Genomic DNA, 24,400 nt, shown 5'->3' with positions numbered 1-24,400 from the left:
GAAGTGGCTCTGCGGACCTCAGCTATGCTTTTCATCCGTTGTGGGTGAGCTGGAGGTCGGCTGATGTAGGCTCCAGTCTCCTTCTCAGGCAGCAGCCAGGCTGTGTTCTCTCCATGGTGGCTGAAGACACAGAGAGCAGGCAGAAACTCAGGAGGTGTCCTGAGGCCTGACTCTGTGGCACAGTGTCACCTCTGACTCACTCTGTTGGCCAAAGCTGGTCATGTGATCAACAACGAAGGCAAGAGGTAAAGATGTTCCTCCGTGGAAGGAAAGAGAGGAGAGGAACAGAGTATTTCTGAAAAAGAATGCATCTCTTCACTGTGTTCATATCCTTTGTTCTACTGTGCTCAAATATAATAGCTTTTACATAGTACTTAGCCACTAGGACTGCTAGGAAACCTGCTAAACATGAGGGGAACAAGGAAAATTCCACTTGAGATATTGGGCATTACAATTTTTTAAAAATTATACAATAATAAATCTGGATTTCAGGGCCGGGGATTTAGCTCAGTGGTTCTGGCGCCTGCCTCCCAAGTGCAAGGATCCGAGTTCAATCCCCGGTACCAATCAATCAATCAATCAATCTGGATTTCAAATTCTATCTTTCTAAAATACAAAGCAATGCACTGTTGTATTTGAGATTTATTCAATTTTGAGTTTTAAAACTATGTACCTATGCTCTAAATATAAATGAAAATGCCATTAGATTTTAAAATATCAATTTTTTAGCTATTTATCAATTACTTATATACTGTTTGGTAAAGAGAGTATATTTAGAACGCTTAATAATTTATTTTTCATCTTAAAAAGATGCATAATTTTCACAATTTTGAAACTAAGATGTACCAAGGACATATACAAAGAGTACAATGTCAAACACCACCTTCATAGCCCTTTCTAGTTTATTCATTTAAAGCCATGCTAATGAATCCTAAATCACTTACATTTTTTATTTTATTTCCAAATTGAACTTTTAAAATAACTTCAGTATTTCTTCTTCCAAATGGTTTTCTTAATGTTTTAATTAAAATGTTATGATTTCTGCTCTACAAATCCACAATTAGTTTCAACAGCGAAACAGCCACATTTACAGATTTTTGTTTATTGTTTGAAGTTTTTATTAGTACATGTTTGCAGTGCATAATGATTACATTCTTCATCAGGAAGCAGTACAGGTACACAGCACACCTCCATTCCTTTTTCGTCTCCTCCCCTCCCTTTCCTTGCCCCCTTCTGTCTCTCGGTCTCCCTCTCCTTTGAAAGGATTCATCTCACAATTTCCTATTATCTTTTATTTATATTCTATTATCTTTCATTCATATTTATATTCCTAGCATCTCTTTACTTATTCTTTGGGCTTTATATAACAGAAACCATGCAACATTTAAGCTTGTGTGTCTGATTTATTTCAATTAACATTATGGTCTCAAGGTGCATTTATTTCACTACAAATGACTCGAGTTTATCCTTCCTTATGGTAGTGTAGTACTACATTGTATAGAAAGACCATATTTTCTCTAATATAAGAAAATGTTCTGTAATTTGACTTTCATATAAATTGCTGCATTTATACGTGTGAAATAAAATTTGACAGTTTTAATAAAATTACCATAAAATAATTTTCCTATGAAATCAATGCAAAATGATTAAAATGACTGTGGTAACAAAGGACCCTGTAAGATATAAGGGTCTGACTTTTATCTGTAGATGAGTATACTTGCAATGCCATCTCTTAAGCTGAGCACTTTAACAGGAAAAACTACTACTTCTTACCAATATAAGTAATTGATCGCACTGCTCAGTGTTGAATTCCTAAAAAGATAAACTTTAAACTGCATTTAACTAAGTAGCATGAATTTAGAAGTAAAAGTCTTTCTAAAAACTTCCCATAAGCAGAAGCAATTTCATCAACATTGAGATATAGATATTATTCTTTCTCCAGGGACTTTAAAGAAAATACAGTGACAATGAACAGTTTTTATTAAAGTCATTAAATTTGCAAAGCAGTGATTAAAAGTGTAAGTGTAAGGTTACTGCTGGATCTCTTACAAACAATAAAATAATCTATCTTTATCTCTTGGCCAATGAACTTCTCCATTTCCTTAACCTCTGCCCATAGTTTTTGCATGTTGGACAGGTGGCTAGAAAGTCAGCAGCTTTGGGATTTTCATTGGTCACTGGACTCATTCCCCTTTCCTCTTGGTCCATTCCTCCGTGTTTTCTTCTAGCTTCTGGTTTCCATTTCACAGCTTCTCTTTTGGATGCCTTGGCTAGAAGTCATTGTTATACAGGGATAAAGTCTTCCTGAGGTTAAGCCCTGCCTCTTGCTACAATACAGCCCCATGACCTTGGGCAAGGTTAAATACAACCCCAGAGTCCTAGGTTCCTCATCTAAACAGTGAAGACTGTGAGGGTCTTTTTCCTCCTCCTCCTTCTCCTCCTCTTTGGCTTCATTTTCTTCTTCCTCTTGTTTTCAATTAACTGTGCCAGGATGAATTCCTGTCCACTATAATACACCCTTATTAACCTGAAATCTATGCTGACCCAGCTAACATCTCAAAGATGAAGGACAGTGACTTTGTTCTGCTGAGTTTCCTGCCTTCTTCCTAAGCCACTTACCCTCTCTTTAAGACCTTAGTAACATTTCCCCTTCCGCTTTTGTGAGCACTTTCAAAGTCTTACAACATTTTTGCCTAAAGACTTCAACAAGCACAGTGTGTGGAATTTGCCCGAATGCCTTCTACCAAGCAGCTGCCCACCTCAACAGAGAGGCAGACATTCTAAGCAAAATCTACATATTGCCCACATCCTTTCAACCTCAAGAATTTGACTTAACTGATTTATGTTTCCTAACATCCCTAGAGAGAGAAACAGTGGTGAAGCAAGGAAGTTAGATCCAAGCCTATCTTCAAAGAACCCATCTCACTTAGGAGAATGAATTGCAACCATTATTCCATACCCATTATATGCTACATTTTTCTTAAATGTAAAATATAAACTCTATTATACTGGTACTTGAGAAATATAGAGAAAAATCATCTAACATGTTAAAGAATTATTCTACAGATAGATATTATATTGCCCATCTTTAAATGAAAACAATTGATGCAACTTTTACAAATTCCACAAACAGGCTAAGCCCTTGAGTGATGTAATCTAATCTATTTTATAAAATAAATGTACTTACAGAATAAGGTCATCTTTAATGACTAAATACAAGTAATATTTAAATGTAAGGTAAATATTCATATTTAAAATGCATGTGTCAATGGAAATTGGAAAAGAAAAAGAACTGGATTTGATAAGGGAGCGGTATCTACAACAGGAGTTGTTTAACTATGGATTTCAGGCCTCAAAGAAGACCGTAAGCAGGACCTGACCAAATAACTAAATCCTTATGAAGCTCTCTAGGGTTCTTTTAAACTTATTTAGAAAAATTAGACTCTTTAAAACAATGTAAGTCAAAATTACGTTTCATAAACCAAAGGAAGCATAAAATTTAAAAATAATAGAAAAGCACAAGATTACATCTCCTTTAGGGATCTAGGGAAGTAAGAGGCAAATGGTAAGAATATCTGAAGCAGTTCCATTTTCTGTTACCTATTTTACTTTTAAGAAATGGAGAATTCCAGTACAAGAGAAAAACAATTTTAGAACCTTATCCATTAGCTTATTATAATATGATTTATTAGAGTTAAGATAATCGCTGATGTTTTCTAAATTTTCATTCCTTGAAGGAATAGCTCACCATTATTATCTCAATTTGACTTTTCAGCTTTGTGAAAAGATTCTTTATGTGAAGGCCGTTATTGTCCACTTCCTTACTCTTCTCATTCAGGCAATTTATTTGACATAGCCAATTTAACAGACACAAACATTGATCTACTCTTATTATCTAAGCATCACATCGTATAATTATAAGATATAGAAAACAACTTTAACATTTTCCCACATATAAGAGGGAGTGGGGTGGGGAAGGAAATGCAATAGAGACTTAGGCAAATGTTTTCAGAAGCCCAGAAGGTGATTTTCTGTCTGTGTTCTTCATGCTACCAGCAGCTGGCCAAGGAGTGCAGAATTTCTTTCTTTAATTAAGGCAGCAATGATGACGGCCCCTTGCCTTAAGCTCTCCTGTAGCTTTTGTTCATCCTGAAAATAAAAGGCAAAACAATGATTTTTTCAGAAAGAAAACATGTCACACATTAAATTTGATAAGGAGCAGTATCTGCTGCTCTCTGGACTTGACATTTCATGAGCTCAGATCTTAATCACCTGCAGGGACTGAGTCCCCTATATAAAGGGAAAGCACTTCTGTAAGCACTTTTCATTACAGACAAAATGGGGAAAAAATCTGCTAAAAATACAAAGAAAGACACTGACACAGTTTCAAATGCTAATCAAAAGACACAAGAGATTATTTTCCCTTAATCCAATTCTGACCAATTTGGCTCTCCACTGAAGTGTGAATATTTCCTCAGTGATGCAAGCATTTCTCCTCTTGTTTCTGAGTGTTCTCCAACTTTGTTATGAACTATTTCTGAGTACTTGTGTGGGGAAAGACTTGCATATGAAATAAAGATAAAGCAAATTCATCAAATGAGTTATTTTACAAGTTGCTAGGATGTGGTTTTGCCTTTGAAATCAAATTGCTTGTGAAAATTAGCTATTTTTTTTAACTATTTAGGATTCTTGAAGGTATGAAGATATTATAATGTGAAGAGAAAGTGGAAACAAAGCTACCAACTTCAAGATCTCCAGGTTATGATACATGGTACATTTAAAAAGATGTTGCCAGCCATCTCTGAACTTTCTTATTGTCTTTAATGCCTTTCCTCTACCCTGGAGATCTGCATCAACTTCCTTATCATTTACTCTATCCTTATACATTAGGATAAGTCATTATGATGCCAGCATAACATCTTCGTCCTCAATGACTGGAATGATCTCATAAACAGTCTCCCTAAAGTCTTTCCTTCTCCATTTCATGGACCAGTCCAATACTTACTCTGAAAGGTAGATTAGATTACATCACTATCCTGCCTTTAAAGGGTACCTTTGAACCTCAGGAGGGAGTCTGACTCCCTTTATGTAGTAATAAAAAGCTGTTTATCTTCCCAGCCCCCTGACATTCCCTTAAAATCACCCCATCCTCCAAGCCACAGAGAACTACTTAAGACTGCCCACACAAGCTGTTTTTCTGAGCTCGGACCTTTCTATTCCTTGTGATTCCTTCGCCAGAACAGCTTTCCCACACCCTCCCAGCTTCCCTGACCCCAATTACTCTTTGTGTCTCAACCCAGGTATCCATGACTCTTGAAATCTACCCTGATTCCTATCTGCTAGCCCAGTTTGGATGCAGTGACTCTGTTTGCTCAGCTGTGAATTCCTCTAGCATGCTGCACTTTCAGTGGTCTTTTCTGTTGACCATCTATGCCACCAGATGACAATTTTCATGATGTAAAGCATTTTTCATTTTCTCTCTGAATATGGAATACTTAGCCTGATGCCTAACGCATTGTGGCACTCCATAAATTATAAGGAATTCAAAGCAAGGGACGCTTTGACTGTGATAGAGATATCATCACCCTTTCAGTTTCACTCATCTGTTGACATTGGCTGTTATTTGGTTACTTTGTGTACTCCTATTTGAATATTTAGCCTGAGGCCTGGCAATAGTACAGAGAAAAACATCTTTGAAGTTTTACTGCCACCAAGTTGCCTCCATCAGGAGGGCCCTGGGCTCCTCCTCATGGGAACAATGGCCTATGCTGCTCTTTTCTACCAATTTCCCTGAAATTCTAAGGTGTGGAACTAGGGAAGAAATGGTGGCTACTTTGTTCCTTACAAGTGCATTTTACATGACATTTCGATAGTGCACTTCAATTGTTTTTTTCTGATTTCCAGAATATCGTAAGATTGATTATATTATATATAAACAAATCATTCTTAGCCAAGAATGTTTAAACTTAAAATATGATCTACTTATACGGGACAGGATTATCACCCATGTCACATCATTGATTTGTAAGCACAGAAGTATTCTAAAACTGAAAACAATACAAAGCAACTATTAGTATGCATTTTCATGCTTAATGATCAACTAATTACAATGGTGCAAAATCTATAATACATGTCTACCCTCTCATTTATTAAATTTAAAATAACACAGATGATAATAATTAAGGCTTCCTCTTAAAAACAAACAGAAAAGGTCTATCTCTGCAGCCCTTTCGAAACCAGTTTATGCATTTAAGATGAAAGTGGCACAATGACAATATGGAGATTTCAAAACTGGTGAAAGAACATGGTGAGGCATATATATATATATATATATATATATATATATATATATATATATTTGGAAAACTCATGTATAAAGATCGGATAAATAATTTATAAATTTTGAACTCATCTCAAAAACCCATATCTCTAAAAGAGTACTAATAACACAGGAAAATGCCAACTCAAATATTTATTTTGAAAAATTTCCTTGATGATTAGTGATTTTAAGCATTTTTTCACACACTTATTAAATGCAACCACATCTAAATATCACTTCACTTTAGTTGCATGGCTATTATCAAAAAGACAAAAGAAAACAAATATGGCCAAGGATGTGGAGAAAAAGGAATCCTCGCATATTGTTTTATGAATGTAATTAGTGTAGCCACTATGGAAAACAGTCTGGGGATTTCTTAAAATACTAAAAATAGAACTGCCACAGGATTCAGTAATCCCCGTAGTGGTTATACATCCAAAGAAAATAAAATTCCTATCTTGAACAGACATGTGCTTTGTTCTTGTTCATTGCAGCATTATTCACAAGAAGTGGAATCAACTTAACAGTGCGTCAATGGGTGGAGGGAACAGAAACTGTGGTATATACACATAATGGAATACTATTTGGCCATAACAATGAATGAAATCCTGTCATTTGCAACAACATGGTTGAACATGGAGAACATTATGTTAAGTGCAATTTGCAAGTGAAGGCCAAACTGAACTAGGTCTTCCCAATGAAAGCTTAAAAACTTCTACAAGATCAAGTTCATCCCCTGTAATAAAACTGCTTCCCAAATTTTTTGTGTTCTTTGGAGGAAGCTAAAGTATGCCTTTCTTTATAATGTTTTGCAATTAAAGTGTGGCATGCAATAAAGTATTATAAGACAAGCAAAGAAATAGTAAAAAAGTAGTGACTAACCAAGAAGAAAACAAAAATCAATTCAAGCAGATCCAGAAATGATATACATATTGGGATCGGCATGCAAGGATTTCAAAATAATTGATTAACATACTGAAAAACAGGAAAGGTTAAAATATTGATTAAAGTAGAAAATGGAAATTCAAGAATTTGAATTCTAGAATTAGAACCTATAATAAAGACTATCTTATAGTGATAAAATATCATGCTTGAAGATATGATTGGACTGGTATAATGTGACATAGGCAGTACAGTAGAGACAATATGAATAATCCTAAAGGTAAGTTTTTCTTTTCTTTTTTTTTTTTCTTGGTGTTGGGATTGAACTCAGAACTTTGAGCTTGCCAGCCAGGTGTGGTGTCACAGAGCTACATCCCCAGCCCCTCTAAAGGTCAGTTTTTAAAAGGAAAATCTGAGCTGAAGCACACAAAGATGAAAACACAGGGACTTTGTAGTATGATCATTTCAATGTTGTAGAGTTTTACACAATGGTAATTATCCCAGTGTCCTATTCCTTCCTTACCTATGGCCACTGCCCTCACCACTAAGAAACCATTTGTAACACATTTTGTAACATTTGGGTTGTCCCAGCAGCCAAACCACCTGGGAACATTTACTTCATGAAACAAGTAAGAATAAAAAAGTCAATTCCATTCCTAGACAAGTACTGCTATGTAATGTATAAAAGTGTGTACAAACTATACTGAAGGTAATATTGCTGTCACTGAGCGTTTAGGAAGAGGGAACTCAGAGCATGGTGAGATCAGAAGGCAACTGTAGAGTTCAGAGTGGACAAGAAATACTTTGGAAACCAGAGATGATGACTGATTCCTACAGTGGCACATCTATGTCATAAGTTAGAGCATAGCAATTTATTAGAAAAAAGGTGGGTACCCAAATTCCTATGTTAAAAAGTAAAGAAAAGCTACTCAAGATAAATATATCAGCATTTTCTCTCTATATCTCTGACAACATTAATCTCCAGGGTTCAAGTTTACCTCAAATTCAGTTCATCAGCCATAAAGAGCATGAACTATAAACACTGTTTCATCTATGTTTACATGTCCACACATAAAAATCATAAGCATACATTTGTTGAATTTAACAGAAGACTATTTTACTGTATAAAATGTTGTAAGATGTGTTAAAAGTTTGACCTATCTTCTTAAATTTGTCTTGGCTAATGTTACTTGTTTTATTGTCTTGTTCACTTCATAATCATGTCAGAATTCATGAATTTAAAAAATTTTTTAATTCCATCCTCTCATAAAATGATAAAAATTAAATGTCTAGATGAAAACATAGCATTCATTCTTTTTCATTAATACTGTATTATAACCAAAAATATAAACCATCTAAAAAGGAAAAATATATACTCTGCTACAGTCAGTGTTCTGAAAATATTGGGAGGAAAAATATTAAACGTTAATACTTGTTTTTAGATGTTGGATTTATGACAGCATTTCTTCCTTGTACTTTGTTATATTCTCAAAGCTTCCATAATGAACTTACTGTACACTTCATACACAAAAACAGTATTTTAAATTTAGCTACAAAGCCCATTAAGGAAATTAAATTTGATTTTTTTTATTATTAATTTTATTGGTACATTTTAGGTATACAATATAATGACATTCATCATTGGAAATTTGCACCTTTACATAATCTATCTTGGTTCTTATTTTTCACCCTTCCCCTGCTCTCCCTTCAACCCCTTCATCCCTCCCTATTTACAAAGACTTTGTTTCCATTTTTTCATTTTCTCATATTAATTCCATTCCCTTTCCTTTCCCCTACCCCTCCCAATTTCCCTTCCCCTTTGCCCCTTTTCTTACTATTTCACATTATCTATTTTACCTTTTAGTCCTTATTTACACTTTCAGTTTCTCACACCAGCAAAACTATTTGGTATTTACACGTGTGTTCTATTTATTTCCCTTAAGAGTATTGCCTCAATGTGCATCCACTTAGCTATAAATGTCTCTAATTTCTCATTCTTTATGGCTGAGTAATACTCTATTCTATAAAAATAACCACATTTTCTTTATCCAGTCACCAGTTGACGGGCATTTGGGTTGTTTCCAAGTTTTAGCTATTACAAACTGTACTGCTATGAACATGGATGCACATATATCACTGTGGTATGATTCTTTTAATTCTTTGGGGAAGATCCCCAGCAGTGGAATAGCAGGGTCAAATGGGACTTCCAGTCCTAGTTCTTTGAGGTATCTCCATACTGATTTCCACAGTGGTTGCACCAGTCTACACTCCCACCAGCAGTGGAGCAGCCTTCCTCTTTCCCCACAGCCCTGTCAGCATTTGTTATTGGTTGATTTCATGATAGCAGCCATTCTTTCTGGAGTGAAGTGGAATCTCAGCATTGTTTTCATTTGCATCTCTCAAATGACCAGTGATGTTGAACATTTTTTCATGTATTTAGTTGCTATTTCTACTTCTTTGTCTGAGAAATGTCTGTTCATTTCAGATGCCCATTTTTGGATTGGGTCTTTAAATTTGGGAGGTCTGATCTTTTTAAGTTCTTTATAGATTCGAGACAGTAGACCTTTGTCCGAGGAACTGCTGGTGAAAATTTTTTCCCACATTGTGAGTTGTCTCTTCACACTGTTAGTGGTTTCTCTTGCTGTTCAGAAGCTTTTTAATAATAAGAGATCCCACTTGTTGATTTTTATCGCATAAAATCAATATATAGAACATTGTTAAAATTTCTAGAAAACACTTCTCTCCACAAATATCTTCAAAATCTGTACAAAGAAAATTTTCTTTTGAAAATTATAGTATTCAGTAAAAGGTCCCCCACAGAACCAAATTAATAATCCACCAAGCCTCGGATTCTGTTGATTTACATGTTATGAAAACATCGTGAAAGTTAATCTAAAGTAACAATAATTTTATTTATTTTATCTAACTTTATTCAGTATATAAAAATTATTCACTAAGATCTTAGAGTTAAGTAGTTGGATTTTATGAATATTGAGGAGAATACCACAAGAAAACTAGTACAGAATAGCTATTTTTAATGTTCTATATTCTCAAACTGAATATTATACTTCATCATGAGTTTTACCTAGAAAGGTTTACTTAACTGTTTCTCAATCACTTACAATTTCAAGATTAAGGTGAAATATACTATGGTTTGATGAAAAATGCACAAAAGGAAAGTTCTAATCGCCATTATCTTTTAAACACATAAGGTGATTCTAAATTTACTCCACAGTGGCTACGTTTTGTCAGTGGAATCTGGTGCAGTGCTTTTGTCTCTCTGTGTATGTCTTTTTGCTCCTGTCTTGGTGGATGTACTGGTTTCTCTCCGATGACTGTATGGATCATCTTTAACAAAGTAATAAAGTCTTGGTGCAGAAACTCATGTGGAACTTCTGAGGCTTTGCCTCTGCCAGGCTTTTGGCAAAGCAGGACAAGTAAGAGATTCCTTAATTGCACCAAAGCTGAGGAATGACAGCAACACCTCCACAATTCCTAACAGTTCGTTTACTTCCTCTTCAGCCTCCTCCTCCTCCTTAAGATTTGAATAGAGAAGGGCCGGGCATTTAGCTCAGTGGTGCTGCCACCTGCTTTGGAAGCGCAAAGTCCAAAGTTCGATCCCTGGTACCAAAGGAAAAAAAAAAAAAAGATTTGGATAGGGAAGTAGATTACTACACATAAATCTGGCAAGTGTACCAGTGGTGTATTTTCTATGATGGCCATGTCGTCCCTATTCCTTATTTCTTGTGCCTTTTAATTTTTCTCCAAAGACAGCTTTTGTAGAAACTATTCCCAGAGTACTTGAACTATTTTAAAAGTGTGCCATTAAACATTAAATCTCACTGTACTACATAGATATTAGTACTTGAAGAAACGCAATTAAATTTATGGTAGGCTGTTCAAAAAAATCTATATAGATTTTGTGGAATTCTATCTCAAAGAATAGCAGGAAAGGCTGTGGTATCATTGTTTCCCAAATCTTTATAGACAACCTGAAAGGAAATTTTTAGGCATATTTACCCTCTGCACACACCATTCCCAAAGCACACAATGTATCCTGCTAAGGACAACTATAAAGTTAAAAGATATGTGTATATATTTAGGCTTTAGATGTCTCAGGAGATTATACAGTCCTCTTGGAAAAGTAAACGTTGCATTGTCTAAGCAAATTCCATTCCAAATGCCTGATTTGATTTCCATGAATCACAAAAATATTCTGAAATTTAGACTACTTGTAGTTTGATATTAATATCCTTTGAAAGCCTTGTTTTATAAATGCATGCAAAAATTATTCTCTTATATGCCACAAAATTTCAAATAGCTTAAAAAATAGTTTTAACTACAGATGCATTTATGTGTACTTAAGTCTAGATATACCATGTATAAAATACAAAAATCACAAGTGCAGATTTTATAAATCACCATAAGTTGCTAAGATCATTAAAAATATCACTAATACCAAATCAAAATAACTTAAGGATAAATTTCTTTTTGTATACCTTTTGCTGAAATGGAAGAAAAAACAATCTAACGACGACACACTGTCACCTAGTGGACAAGAAAATAAATGTTCTATGTTCGTAAGTTTCCAAAACTGCAAAGTTTAAAGAAAACAAAACCACTCTCTTCAAATGAAGAATTTTTTCCTCTTGCTCTTTTAAAACAACTACTTTTCCAAATATTTAGAACTAGATAATAAAATACTACTGAAAATGTAGTAGGGTTTAATGATTAACAATTATTACACAACAATTTTAGCTCCCTTTATTTGCTGTGCCTAGCAACCTAATAGGTGCTCAATACGTACCCTTAATTAAGAAAAGCAAAAAACAGGATTAAAAACAAAACAAATCAACCACTGGGCGGCAGCAAAAATACTTCGCTGAACAATAACAGAACATAAAGATCCAAACTATACAATGCTCAGAGCCATATTACAATGGGATAAAATGTGAGCAGCTGAAAGCACCAGACATCTGGTCTAAGGAACAAACAGTTAATTATCATGTCAATTATTTCTAGATCTGGAACTTGTCACACTGTCATACTTTATTTTCTTACCACATCATTCATAATATCTATTCCACAACTCCAAAAACTTAAAAAAGTGGTCCCATATACAATGTCCCTTCTAATCAGAAAAAATATTTTGATTCTATACAACTCACCCAACAGTTACCATGTCCTGCTAATTTTCTATTAAGACCTCTTCATCAGTCATACTTAAACCACTCTAAACCCACACTCATACCATCCTGTACCTGCATTCTTCTAGGATGTCCTAACTGGTCACCTCTTTACCTTAAATTACTGCTCTAAGCTCACTAGAAGACTCATTTTCACTTCATTAAACCCACATTATTTTCAGTATTTCATCTTAGCATGCAAGGCCACCCACAATAAACCTAATCCTCCCTTCTAAAACTGCAATTATCGCACATGTACTGTACCGTATCCACTTTTATAGCCACAGTGGTATAATCAGGATTAATTTTTGCCCCAGTAAAATAACCATCTTTCTAATTTATATCAATTTTCAAAGCCCCAGATGTGATGGCTTCCCTTATGAAGCCATCTATTTCACTTCACATCAGCAATTTATATTATCATAGTTTTTCTCAAAAAATCTTTTACTAGTATTTTTCTTAGGTTTATACATTTACAGGTCATGTTTTCTCAGCTAAATTATAGGATACTAAAAGGTAACTCCCCCAAATTATATTCTAACATAGAATAAAGTTTGATATACGTAGAATATATTCAATAACTACTAACCAGGTTATCTGATTCTATAAAGATCCTGCTTTAGAGTTCACCATTAAGACAACTTAGAAATATCAACATTTTTAGAAAAATGATATATTATATCTCAAATAACTCCTGGAAAATAAGAAAATATTTGTTTCTGTGTTTGGGAACTGGAAAGCATATCAAAGGCAAGGAATTTGTGCTACACGATTCGTCTTTTATGAGAAAGCACTGGTTGAAAGCCTAAGAGACCCTGAAAAGTCTATAATAATATACTCAGTTCAGAGGGAAAGGACAGATGGTCAGACAGGCATCCACCTACACAGAGTGGCTATAAAAGAAGAAAAACTACACACTAAATAGTATTGGCTGGCAACAGGTAGTTTCCAACTCACATGAAAAATAACAAAAGAGAGAAAGCTTAAAAGCACTTGTTCTTAAGTGGAAGTCAGTAAAACAACATCAATAATTTCTATTAAAGCAGAAAGACAATTTAAGCCATAGAATTTAGTTTTACTTATGTTTTTAGGTACTGAGAATTGAGCCCAGGGCCTCGGGCATACTAGGCAGGCACTCTATCAGTGAGCTACAGACACAGTCCCCTGGCTGCAAATATTTACTTACAAACTTAATCTAAGAAAAAAACTAAAATGGGAAATGGACCAATTCAAATCTATCCACACATAGGGTGGGTGTATGTTACAGGGTGGATTACTGTGTGACTTTGTTAAACAGTTACAAAAGTAAAAGACCTCTAGTTAGTAACCACTAGATGACTGAGAGCTGGTCAACTAAATGGGAGGATAGTAAGCAAAGTTTTAATCTCCAAGTTTCATGAAAAATTGGCCATCATTATTTCAAAAACTATCTCCACCCAGAAGAAGGCTGTGAATTGCAACATGTGAAAAGAGTTCTGTCTTGACCAGATTAGACTTTTTATTAGTTTTAAGCGGTTAAAAAAAGCCTGGCAAAGCTCCTTCTTTGAATGGAATAAACAATCCTCTCTCTGAAATCTTGCTTTTCAATTACACAGAAAAACTTAGATGTTTATTTTCATTCTCAGGCAGATTAAAGAAACAACCCAAGATATGGGAGATAAAGTAGGGATAATCTGATATTAAAAAAGATATCATGCAGATGTTAAACAGGGGTACTTTTAAATTAAACTGCAATGATGTATGTTAGGCCAATGTACAGCCTAACTTTATTATATAAAATAAAATTACATAAATAGAGGACAGACTTGAAAATGTCTAGAATTTACAAGAGTAAAAAGTTAAAAACAGTGACAGATATTAATTATAGAACAAAAATTTTTAAGAGAAGCCTGGGGGGGACAAAGCAACAAATAATGCAGAAATCATTATTAAAAGGTAGAAGAAAATAACCCAAATGGTCTACAGATAAATATAATTTAGTGACTAATTTTACAAAATTAGTGAAAGAACATCAAAAGGAAGTCATATTCAGAAGACACCTTCACATTAAAGACAAAAGATTCAACAGCCTCTAGAACACAATACAAATTATTTTCAACAAACAAGAGAAGCTACTGCATAACTGCTCTAGAATACTAAGCACTAGAAAACAGCAGACTAGGAGGGAAAGATTGCTAGGAATCCTGTTAGATCAACAAAATTGGAGACACCGTGGTACATAAAAGGACTGTGAAGGTATACCAACAAGTAAGTCTTTCTAAAGAAAAGGAATATTTTAACACTTAGCTTATTCAACAATGATATAAGTGGAGAATGATGAAGTTGTTTATTCATTCAATGATTATATTCAGGAATTTACCTAATGCCAGGCTTTAAGCTATGTATGAAAAGATGAACAGATGGACATTTTTTCCTTTTCTGAAAAATGTATTCAGGCAAGTTAGATAAACATGTAAACACATATATGCATATATAAACATTCAGAATTATAACCTATGAATAAATAATAGACAAATTAAGCAATAAAATAAATTCAACATAAAAATTTTCATCAGGCATAAAATATTTTTAAAACTATACAATCTACTTAAATAACCTGAAACATAAAATACAACTTTTATATATGACAAATAGTGAATTTAAACCACAAACAATCCTCATAGGACAAATTAACAAAGTAGATATAGCTGAAGAGAGAGTTGGAACTGAAGACAGAATTGAGGAAATTACTCAAAATGCATATCAGAGAAGATAATTCAATGGAAAATGTAAAAGAAGATTAAGAAATCTGGCAGACATCAGGTTGGATAATATATATTTAATCAGAATCTCAGCAGAAAAAAATAGAGACAATGGTGAAAATAATAAAGATGTTTAGGCTGAAATTTTTCTACAAGTTATGGTAAACATAAATTCAGTAATAAAGGAAACATTATGACTCTCAGGACAGATAAAAAGGAAGATCAATGAATAGACAAGTCACAGGAAATTGTTGAAACTGAATATGAAGAAAATCTTGAAGTAGCTAGAGAGCACACCAGCAAAAGACCACTAGTTAGACTTACAGTCATCTCCCCCACTGCGACAATGTTAGCAAGAACAAAATCACAATAGTTTCCAAGTGCTATAAACAAAAAAACGGAAATAAACGTCCTCAAATCTATCAAATAGAACGTCCACAGTTACCAAAAAAAATTATTTTACAAGAATGAACAGAAAATAGAACATCTTCTACATAAAAAGTATAACAGTTCAATCCTAAAAATCCTATCACAAAGGATATACTTCAAAATAGAAGGAAAATAATCTCAATATAAAGGTCAAAGAGGTAAGAAAACATGGAAAATAAAATAAGCTTTAAAATAAGTACATAGGGCCAGGGATTTAGCTCAGTGGTACCTCCACCTGCCTCGCAAGCACAAGGTCCCGAGTTCAATCCCTGGTACCAAAAAATAAATAAATAAAATAAAATAAGTACATAAATCTAAAAAATCAGACTCCATAAAACAATTGAAATAACATGTAAATGTAAGCTATATTTACAATAAGAAAACCAAATATTAGATAAGAATCAAACCATGAAAGATGAGAGGTGATGATAAAACTTTAAATAATCTGAAATTGATGAAAGATTTGGGAGAGTGATTAAAATACTAACTTTAATTTTCATGTAAATATGCAAAGTATAATTCCAGGTAAAATATGTAAAAATAGAATATGAAACTTCTAAATCAGTACAGAAAAAAATGAAGTAAAATCCAGTTGGGTCTTGCCAGTGGCCAAATTTAGTAGCAGTTCTCTCAATATTTTCTCCAAAAACAATAATAACCACAATGACAAGATAAAATATAACTACACACACACACAGCACTTTCAATTTAATTTAAAGACAAAGAAAAACCAAACTTCAAAATACATCTAAATTAGGGAGAGAGAGAAAGAGACAGATGCGGGGAGACAGAGACAGAGACAGAGACCGAGACAGAGAGACAGAGACAGAGACCAAATTTTAATGATTGCTCACGGTCCTGCTCTCCCACAATCTGTTGTGTTAACTAAGGGAACCTGAAAAACCATGGACAGAAGGGAAAGAGGAGTTAATGAGATGACTGTTATCATTATGTATATCTAAAATGTGTCAATAAATGCTTTGCTTGAAAATAAATAAAATTAATCTAAAACCACCATTAAAAAGAGTGATCCTGACCTAAGTGTGAAGATACTTAAAACTTCAAAAACATAAAAGGCTGAAACTTAAGTGATTAAAAAAGATGACATCAGATCAATACCAAAACAAAACCTGAATCACTGAATTCACCAGGAAACTATGGGCTTTAAAACTGTTAGCCCTAAGTAAGGCAGGGCCCTTTCATTGCAAACTCCTCCACTTAGAAGAGAGAAAGCTGACATGCTTTAAAAGACCCTTAACATAACTGCAAAGTTTTTGTTTTTGTTTTCAGCCAATGTGATGAAGTAAGTCACTCTGATTCATTCTTATAGGCAACCTCATGTAAACTTAGCACATTGAAACTGAACAGACCATATTCAGAAGCATGTCCAATACCTTCCTTTTTAAACATGTGATTTATGACTGTCAATTGAACATGCTCAGAAAAACACCTGCCCCTGCATGTGCTTCCCTACATGATGATGGAAAAGCTCATCAAATATAATCTTCATACTCTGTCTGGGGAGAGCACTGCTCTGCAAATAACCCCAATGCTCTCTTTACTAGCTCTGTTAGTTAGCATCCTGCTACTGTGCCCAAACACCTAATATAAATCAACTTTTAGGAGAAAACATTTATTTTGGCCCATGGTTTCAGATGTTTTAGTCTATGGTCAGTTGGTCCCAAGGCTGAACCATCATAGCAGAAGGGCACAGTGGAAGAAAGTTTCTTACCTACTGGAAGCCCAGAAATAGAGGGAGCATGAGCCAGGGCCAGGGAGAGAGAGAGAGAGAGAGAGAGAGAGAGAGAGAGAGAGAGAGAGAGAGAGAGAGAGTGACCAAGGACAAGATGCATCCTTCTAAGCTATGTCCCCAGGGATCCTCTTCTTCCAAATAAACCTAAGATCCTAATGATCCGTTCAGCTTGAACCCATCAATGGATTAATTCACTGGTGATGTTAGCACTCTCAGAATCAAATCACCTCACTAGGTCTTACCTCTGAACATTGGCACATTGAGGATCAAGCCCCTGAATAAATGAGCATCTGGGAGACACTTCATATTTAAACCATAACACCTGATGCAGATAATAAATCTTTCTCTACTCTTTTATTTTCTGCTTGTGCTTTTTGTCTTTGCTCTCATCAAGATGTGAACCCACTGTGTTCAGTTATAAAACAAACAGCAGTATCACAGAGTGTCACTATAGATGTGATTAAAAGTTTGATCCTCTAGAAGCAGGTTCTGAGTGTTGGGAATAACAAAGTCTGTTCTGGATAATCCTGATAGGCCAAGGGATATTCATGAGAAGATACCAAGTAAATGGCTGCATACGTGATTCTAGATCACGGAAAAAGTCATTTGCAAATGAGGGGTATTTAAAACCCTAGGAATCGGTTAGAATTCCTTAGGATCACATAGGACATTCTCCTAAGAATCACCAGCACTTAGGATCTAGTAGAAGTGAAGAAGGTTGCAAGAATTCTTGGGTGAAACAGGCATACTTAGTAGAAAGAAATCAGGAGACAGGGGCATCGTGGAACCTGAGGTTAAAATAAAAGTCATGAAGAAGATGGTAGCTTGTTAACCATTAGTGATTGCAGGTTGTTACTGACAAAGATTTTCTTCCTGATCAAACCAGTCAGGCTCCTCTAGGCTTTTAACTTGATATTTGTACCATCCAGTGTTACAGGGAATCCTGCTAAGTCATTTTAGCAAGAATTCCCCACCTTCAGGTTTCAGCCTCCATATCTAATCATATTCCGGCCACCCCCAGGTGACACCTGATTATCCTGGCCTACACTTAGCAAAAATCCTAACAAAGTAACTTAATCAGAGTCCTTTGCTATCCTTAATGTTTCTTCTTCTTAATTTAAAAACATTAAATCCCATCAATGTCAGTAGTACACAGAAGTTAGTACTTTAATTAAATTAATCTACTTCCAGTAGGCAGATCAGAGTCAAATTTATGTACATTTTTAGAGTACTGTCTTGAAGAAGACAGGAAAAGCTATGACATCATTGTTATCCAAATCATTATTTTCATCCATTCCCTGTACTCCTTATAAATGTGCATTTTTCCTTGTTGTATTCAGAATTGAACTCAATTTCTCTCCCCTACAACAAGACCCTCTTGCAGTAGTACCCTGAATAGTCTTTCTTATCTGTAAAAAGTGTGAAATTATTTTTCTTTAGTATCATAGAAAAACTGAATCACTTGTATAGATGAAGATGGACAACTTAATAGGTTATGAAGCAAAACAATGTAACTAATAGTTCTGCAAGGATACAGCTTTTAAAAGTGTATCACAAAACCTTGGGATATGACCAGGTGATGACAGGGTTGAAAGTAGTACTAGATTTCTCATTTCAAAAAGATAAGTTAAAAATGTATAAAATGATCACTCATTTTAAATTAATAAAGAAAAAGTAGCTGCATGCTACATGATGCAAATAAGAATAACATAAGACTGATTGGGCTCAATGAAGAAACAGGAGAGACTGGGGCGGGGGGGGGGTGACATAAAAAAATCTCTTCACAGAAGTGACGGCAGAAAACTTCCCAAGCAGGGGTAAAGAGCTTGACATACAGATAAGTGAGGCATATAGGACTCCAAATGGCCTTGATCAAAAAAAATCTACACATAGGCATATAATTGTTAAGATTCCAGAAACACAACAGGAGAACAAAGTTCTACAAGCAGTCAGAGAAAAGAAACAAATCACATACAAAGGAAAGCCCATCAGAATCACAGAAGGCTTCTCAACACAAACCATCAAGGCAAGAAGAGCTTGGAGTGATGTATTCCAAGCCCTAAAAGAAAACACCCTCCAACCCAGATTGATGTACCTTACAAAACTATCTTTCAAAATGGATGGAGAAATAAGATACTTTCATGACAAAGAGCACCTTAGGAACTTCATGAATACCAAACCAGCACTCCAAAGAATTTGACACAATATCCTAGGAACAGACATTGAGGATCACAACCCCAGGAAGCAAAGCAGAATGAACCCATCTGGCATGACAAGAAATTAAATGGAAAGGGGGAGAACCCAACAAAAAGAAAAAGTCATGGCAATGACAAGTCAATACGTTTCAGTTATAACCATCAATGTTAATGGTCTCAATTCACCAATCAAAAGAAATAGACTGGCAGAATGAGTCAAGAAGCACAATCTAACAATATGCTGCATACAAGAAACACACATAATTCAAAAGGAAACTCATGGACTGAAAGTTAAAGGGTGGAAAACAATACTCCATGTGACAGGAACCTGAAAAAAAGCAGGAGTAGCTATCCTCTTGGCAGATCAAGTAGATTTCAAACCAACACTGATTAAGAGAGACGAAGAAGGACACTACATCCTTGTAAAGGGAAGAATCCAAGAGGAAGAGATGACAATCATAAATATCTATGCACCAAACACTAGTGCACCTAACTATATAAAACAAATACTAACGGATATGAAAAGTCACATATGCACTAATACAATGGTAGTGGGGGACCTCAATGCCCCACTGTCACAAATAGATAGATCAACTAGACTAAAAATAAGTAATGCAATACTAGAACTCAATCAATCTCCTAAACAAATGAACTTAACAGATGTTTACAGAGTCTTCCACCCCACAAAATCAGAATGAACAATCTTCTCAGCTGCACATGGGTCATTCTCCAAAATAGACCACATACTCACACATAGAACATTTTAAGTAAGTGCAAAGGAATTGAAGTTATCCCCTGTATATTATCAGACCATAGTGTGATGAAATTGGAGATCCACAGCAAAAGAAACTCAAAAAATTTCATAAACACATGGAAATTGAACAACACACTTCTGAAGAACCAATGGGTCACAGAGGAAATTAAAGAAGAAATCAGACAGTTCCTTCAATTAAATGACAATGACAATACAACATATCAGAATCTATGGGACACAATGAATGCAGTCTTATCAGGGAAATTCATAGCAGTGAATTACGCATATTAGGAAAACAAAATGAGCCCAATTAAACAACCTGATGCTGAACCTCAAGCTTTGAGAAAAAGAAGAGCAGGACAACACCAAAGCTCATACAAGGGAGGAAATTATAAAGATCAGAGGAGAAATCAATGCAATGGAGACTAAGAGAATGATACAAAAGATCAATGAAGCCAAGAGTTGGTTCTTTGAAAGAATCAACAAAACTGACAAACCTTTAGACAACCTTGTCAGAAAAAGGAAAGAAAAGGCCCAAATCCATGCAATTAGGAATGAAAAGGGTGAAATGACAACAGACCCAGCAGAAATCCAGAGGATCATCAATACCTACTTCCAGAACCTATATGCCAATAAGATGGACAACACGGAAGAAATGGACAGATTCCTAGATACAAATGAATTACCAAAGTTGAACGAAGAAGACCTAAAAGTTCTGAACAACCCAATATCAACCAATGAAATTGAAAATGTAATTAAAAACTTATCAAACAAGAAAAGCCTAGGCCCTGATGGCTTCACTGCTGAATTCTACAAGACATTTAGAGAGGAACTGCTGCCACTACTGTTTAAACTCTTCAATGAAATAGAAAGGAAAGCAATACTCCCAAATTCATTCCTGGAAGCAAGCATCACCTTGATCCCCAAAGCAGAGAAAGACCCAACCAAAAAGAAGAACTACAGGCCAATCTCACTAATGAACATAGATGCAAAAATCCTTAATAAGATAATGGCAAACAGAATGCAGAAGATCATCAAGAAGATCATACACCCTGCTCAAGTGGGATTCATCCCAGGGATGCAGGGATGGTTCAACATACGAAAATCAATCAATAAGTGTAATACACTATATCAATAGAGCCAAGGACAAAAACCATAGGATTATCTCCATAGATGCAGAAAAAGCATTTGACAAAATCCAACATGCATTTATGATAAAAACCCTACAAAAAATTGGAATAGATGGTCTCTACCTCAAACTGATAGAAGCCATCTATGAAAAACCAAAAGCCAATATCATACTAAATGGTCAAAAACTGAAATCCTTCACATTAAAATCAGGAAAAAGACAAGGATGTTCACTATCACCACTCTTCTTCAATATAGTTCTGCAAACATTAGCCACGGCAATTAAACAAGAGAAAGAAATAAAAGGAATAAAGATACGTAATGAAGAAGTCAAATTGTCATTATTTGCAGATGACATGATACTCTATATAGAAGAGCCCAAGAACTCCACCAAAAGTCTTCTAGACTTAATAACCAAATTCAGTCAAGTAGCTGGTTATAAGTTCAACACACAAAAATCAATAGCTTTCCTCTACACCAATGACAGACTCACTGAGAGAGAAATAGGGCAAATAATTCCTTTCACGATAGCATCCAAAGAACTGAAATACCTAGGAATCATCCTAATGAAAGAAATCAAAGACCTCTTCTCGGAAAACTATGGCACTCTGAAAAGAGAGATTGAAGATGATATCAGAAACTGGACAGATATCCCCTGCTCCTGGGTAGGAAGGATTAATAGAGTGAAAATGGCCATACTTCCAAAACTGCTATATAGATTTAATGCAATTCCAATTGAGATCCCACCAGCATACTTCATGGACCTTGAGAAAACAATCCAAAATTCATTTGGAACAAGAAGAGACCCAGAATAGCAAAAGCAATTCTAGGTAACAGAGACATGGCAGGGGGTATCCCAATCCCCAACCTGCAACTATACTACAAAGCTACTGTGATAAAAACAGCATAGTACTGGCAAAGAAACAGACCCAAGGACCAGTGGAACCGATTAAAAGATGCAGAAACAATGCCAGACACACTCAGCCATCTCATCTTTGACAAAGGAGCCAAACACCCTCACTGGAGGAAAGATAGCCTCTTTAATAAATGGTGCTGGAAAAATTGGGCTTCAACTTGCCAAAGATTAAAACTAGACCTATATCTCTCGCCATGCACTAAACTAAAATCAAAATGGATTAAAGATCTAAATATTAAAATAGAAACTCTGAACCAGTTGGAACAGAGGTAAGGTAGAACCCTTGAAGACATCAGTGTAGGAAAAGATTTTATGAACAAAACCTCAGTTGCCCATGAACTAGCACAAACAATCAACAAGTGGGAACTTTTCCTATTAAAAAGCTTCTGCACAGCAAGAGAAACCACCAGCAGTGTGAAGAGACAACCCACAATGTGGGAGAAAATCTTCACCTGCTCTTCCTCAGACAAAGGTCTACTATCTCAAATCTATAAAGAATTCAAAAAAAATCAGACCTCCCAAATTTAAAGACCCAATCCAAAAATGGGCATCTGAAATGAACAGACATTTCTCAAAGAAGTAGAAACAGCAAATAAATATATGAAAAAATGTTCAACACCACTGGTCATTGGAGAGATGCAAATGAAAACAATGCTGAGATTCCACTTCACTCCAGAAAGAATGGCTGCTATCATGAAATCAACCAATAACAAATGCTGGCGGGGCTGTGGGGAAAGAGGAACCCTGCTCCACTGCTGGTGGGAGTGTAGACTGCTGCAACCACTGTGGAAATCAGTATGGAGATACCTCAAAGAACTAGGACTGGAAGTCCCATTTGACCCCGCTATTCCACTGCTGGGGATCTTCCCCAAAGAATTAAAAGAATCATACCACAGTGATATATGTGCGCCCATGTTCACAGCAGCACAGTTTGTAATAGGTAAAACTTGGAAACAGCCCAAATGCCCATCAACTGGAGACTGGATAAAGAAAATGTGGTTTTTTTATAAAATGGAGTACTACTCAGCCATAAAAAGTGAGAAATTAGAGACATTTATAGCTAAGTGGATGCACATTGAGGCAATTCTCTTAAGTGAAATAAATAGGACACATATGTGTAAATACCACATAGTTTCTCTGGTGTGAGAAACTTAAAGTGTAAATAAGGACTAAATGTATAACAGGTAATGTAAAATAGGAAGAAAGGGGGCAAAGGGGAAGGAAGTGGGAGGGCTAGGGGAAAGGATAGAAGGGAATGGGATTAATATGAGAACATGGAAAAATAGGAACAAAATCTTTGTAAATAGGGAGGAATGGAGGGGTTGAAGGGAGGCCTGAGCAAGGGTGAAAAATAAGAACCAAAAGAGACTATGTAAAGGTGCAAATTTCCAATGATGAATGTCATTATATTGTATACCTATAATGTACCAATGATTAGAATGAATAATCGATAATGTAAAATAGGAAGAAAAGGTGCCAAGGGGTGGGGGTAGTGGGAGGGGCAGGGGAAAGGAAAGAAGGGAAAGGAAAAATGATGAGAAATGGAAAAAATGGAAATAAAGTCTTTGTAAATAGGTAAGAGTGGAGGGGGTGAAGGGAGGGCTAAGAATGGGGAAAAAATAAGAACCAAGATGCATTATGTAAAGGTACATGTAATTGTGTTTTATACCTAAAATGTACCAATAAAAGAATAAAAAAAAAGTAGTTGCTTTAAAAACAAGAATCTATCAGCAGTAAGTCAGAATTGTATCTTATAAAATTAACAGGAAAAAAGTAAAATCAATATAATAAACCGTATGAGGTAAATTTTATTATTTAGACAACTAAACCAAGAAAGATTGACTAGCTTGTCCAAAGTCATATTGATGGTGACTGAAAAACACAGGCTTCAACCTAGAATCAGAATGAGAATTTAAAACCTCCATAAAGGGCAGTCTTATATAAGAAAACCTGCTTATGAACAACTGATGTTTAGTTCCATTAATTTTTGTGCAATTTCACATAAGTTCACAAAACATAATTCCTCTCTTGAGATCTTAAATGATTCAACACCAAAACACTGGCTATAACACACAGTCATATGGTGTGTGTGTGTTT

The 24,400-nt window shown here is 35.2% G+C and overlaps 1 protein-coding gene across 7 annotated transcripts in view; it reads right to left on the bottom strand.

Annotated features, from left to right (window-relative positions):
- Positions 1-1,082: 1,082 nt before the first annotated feature.
- Positions 1,083-24,400, bottom strand: part of Crppa (CDP-L-ribitol pyrophosphorylase A) — a 310,773-nt gene continuing 287,455 nt past the window's right edge. For 4 of the 7 annotated variants that reach the window (XM_013070300.3, XM_087206690.1, XM_013070299.3 and 1 more), the window contains one exon: positions 1,083-4,149. In XM_013070300.3, coding sequence (XP_012925754.1) covers positions 4,045-4,149 — 105 coding nt within the window. In that variant the 3' untranslated portion in view covers positions 1,083-4,044. Of the gene's footprint in view, positions 4,150-10,340; positions 10,823-24,400 lie in introns of those variants that run through there. The other 3 variants (XM_087206687.1, XM_087206689.1, XM_087206691.1) reach the window with 3 other exon arrangements.

The sequence above is a fragment of the Heterocephalus glaber genome, unplaced genomic scaffold (assembly GCF_053883595.1).
Source record: "Heterocephalus glaber isolate CG9 unplaced genomic scaffold, H.glaber_assembly_v1.0 deba00000676, whole genome shotgun sequence".
NCBI lineage: Eukaryota > Metazoa > Chordata > Mammalia > Rodentia > Bathyergidae > Heterocephalus > Heterocephalus glaber.
The sequence above is the reverse complement of the archived record's forward strand: the minus strand, read 5'-3'. Positions and strand labels throughout refer to the sequence as shown.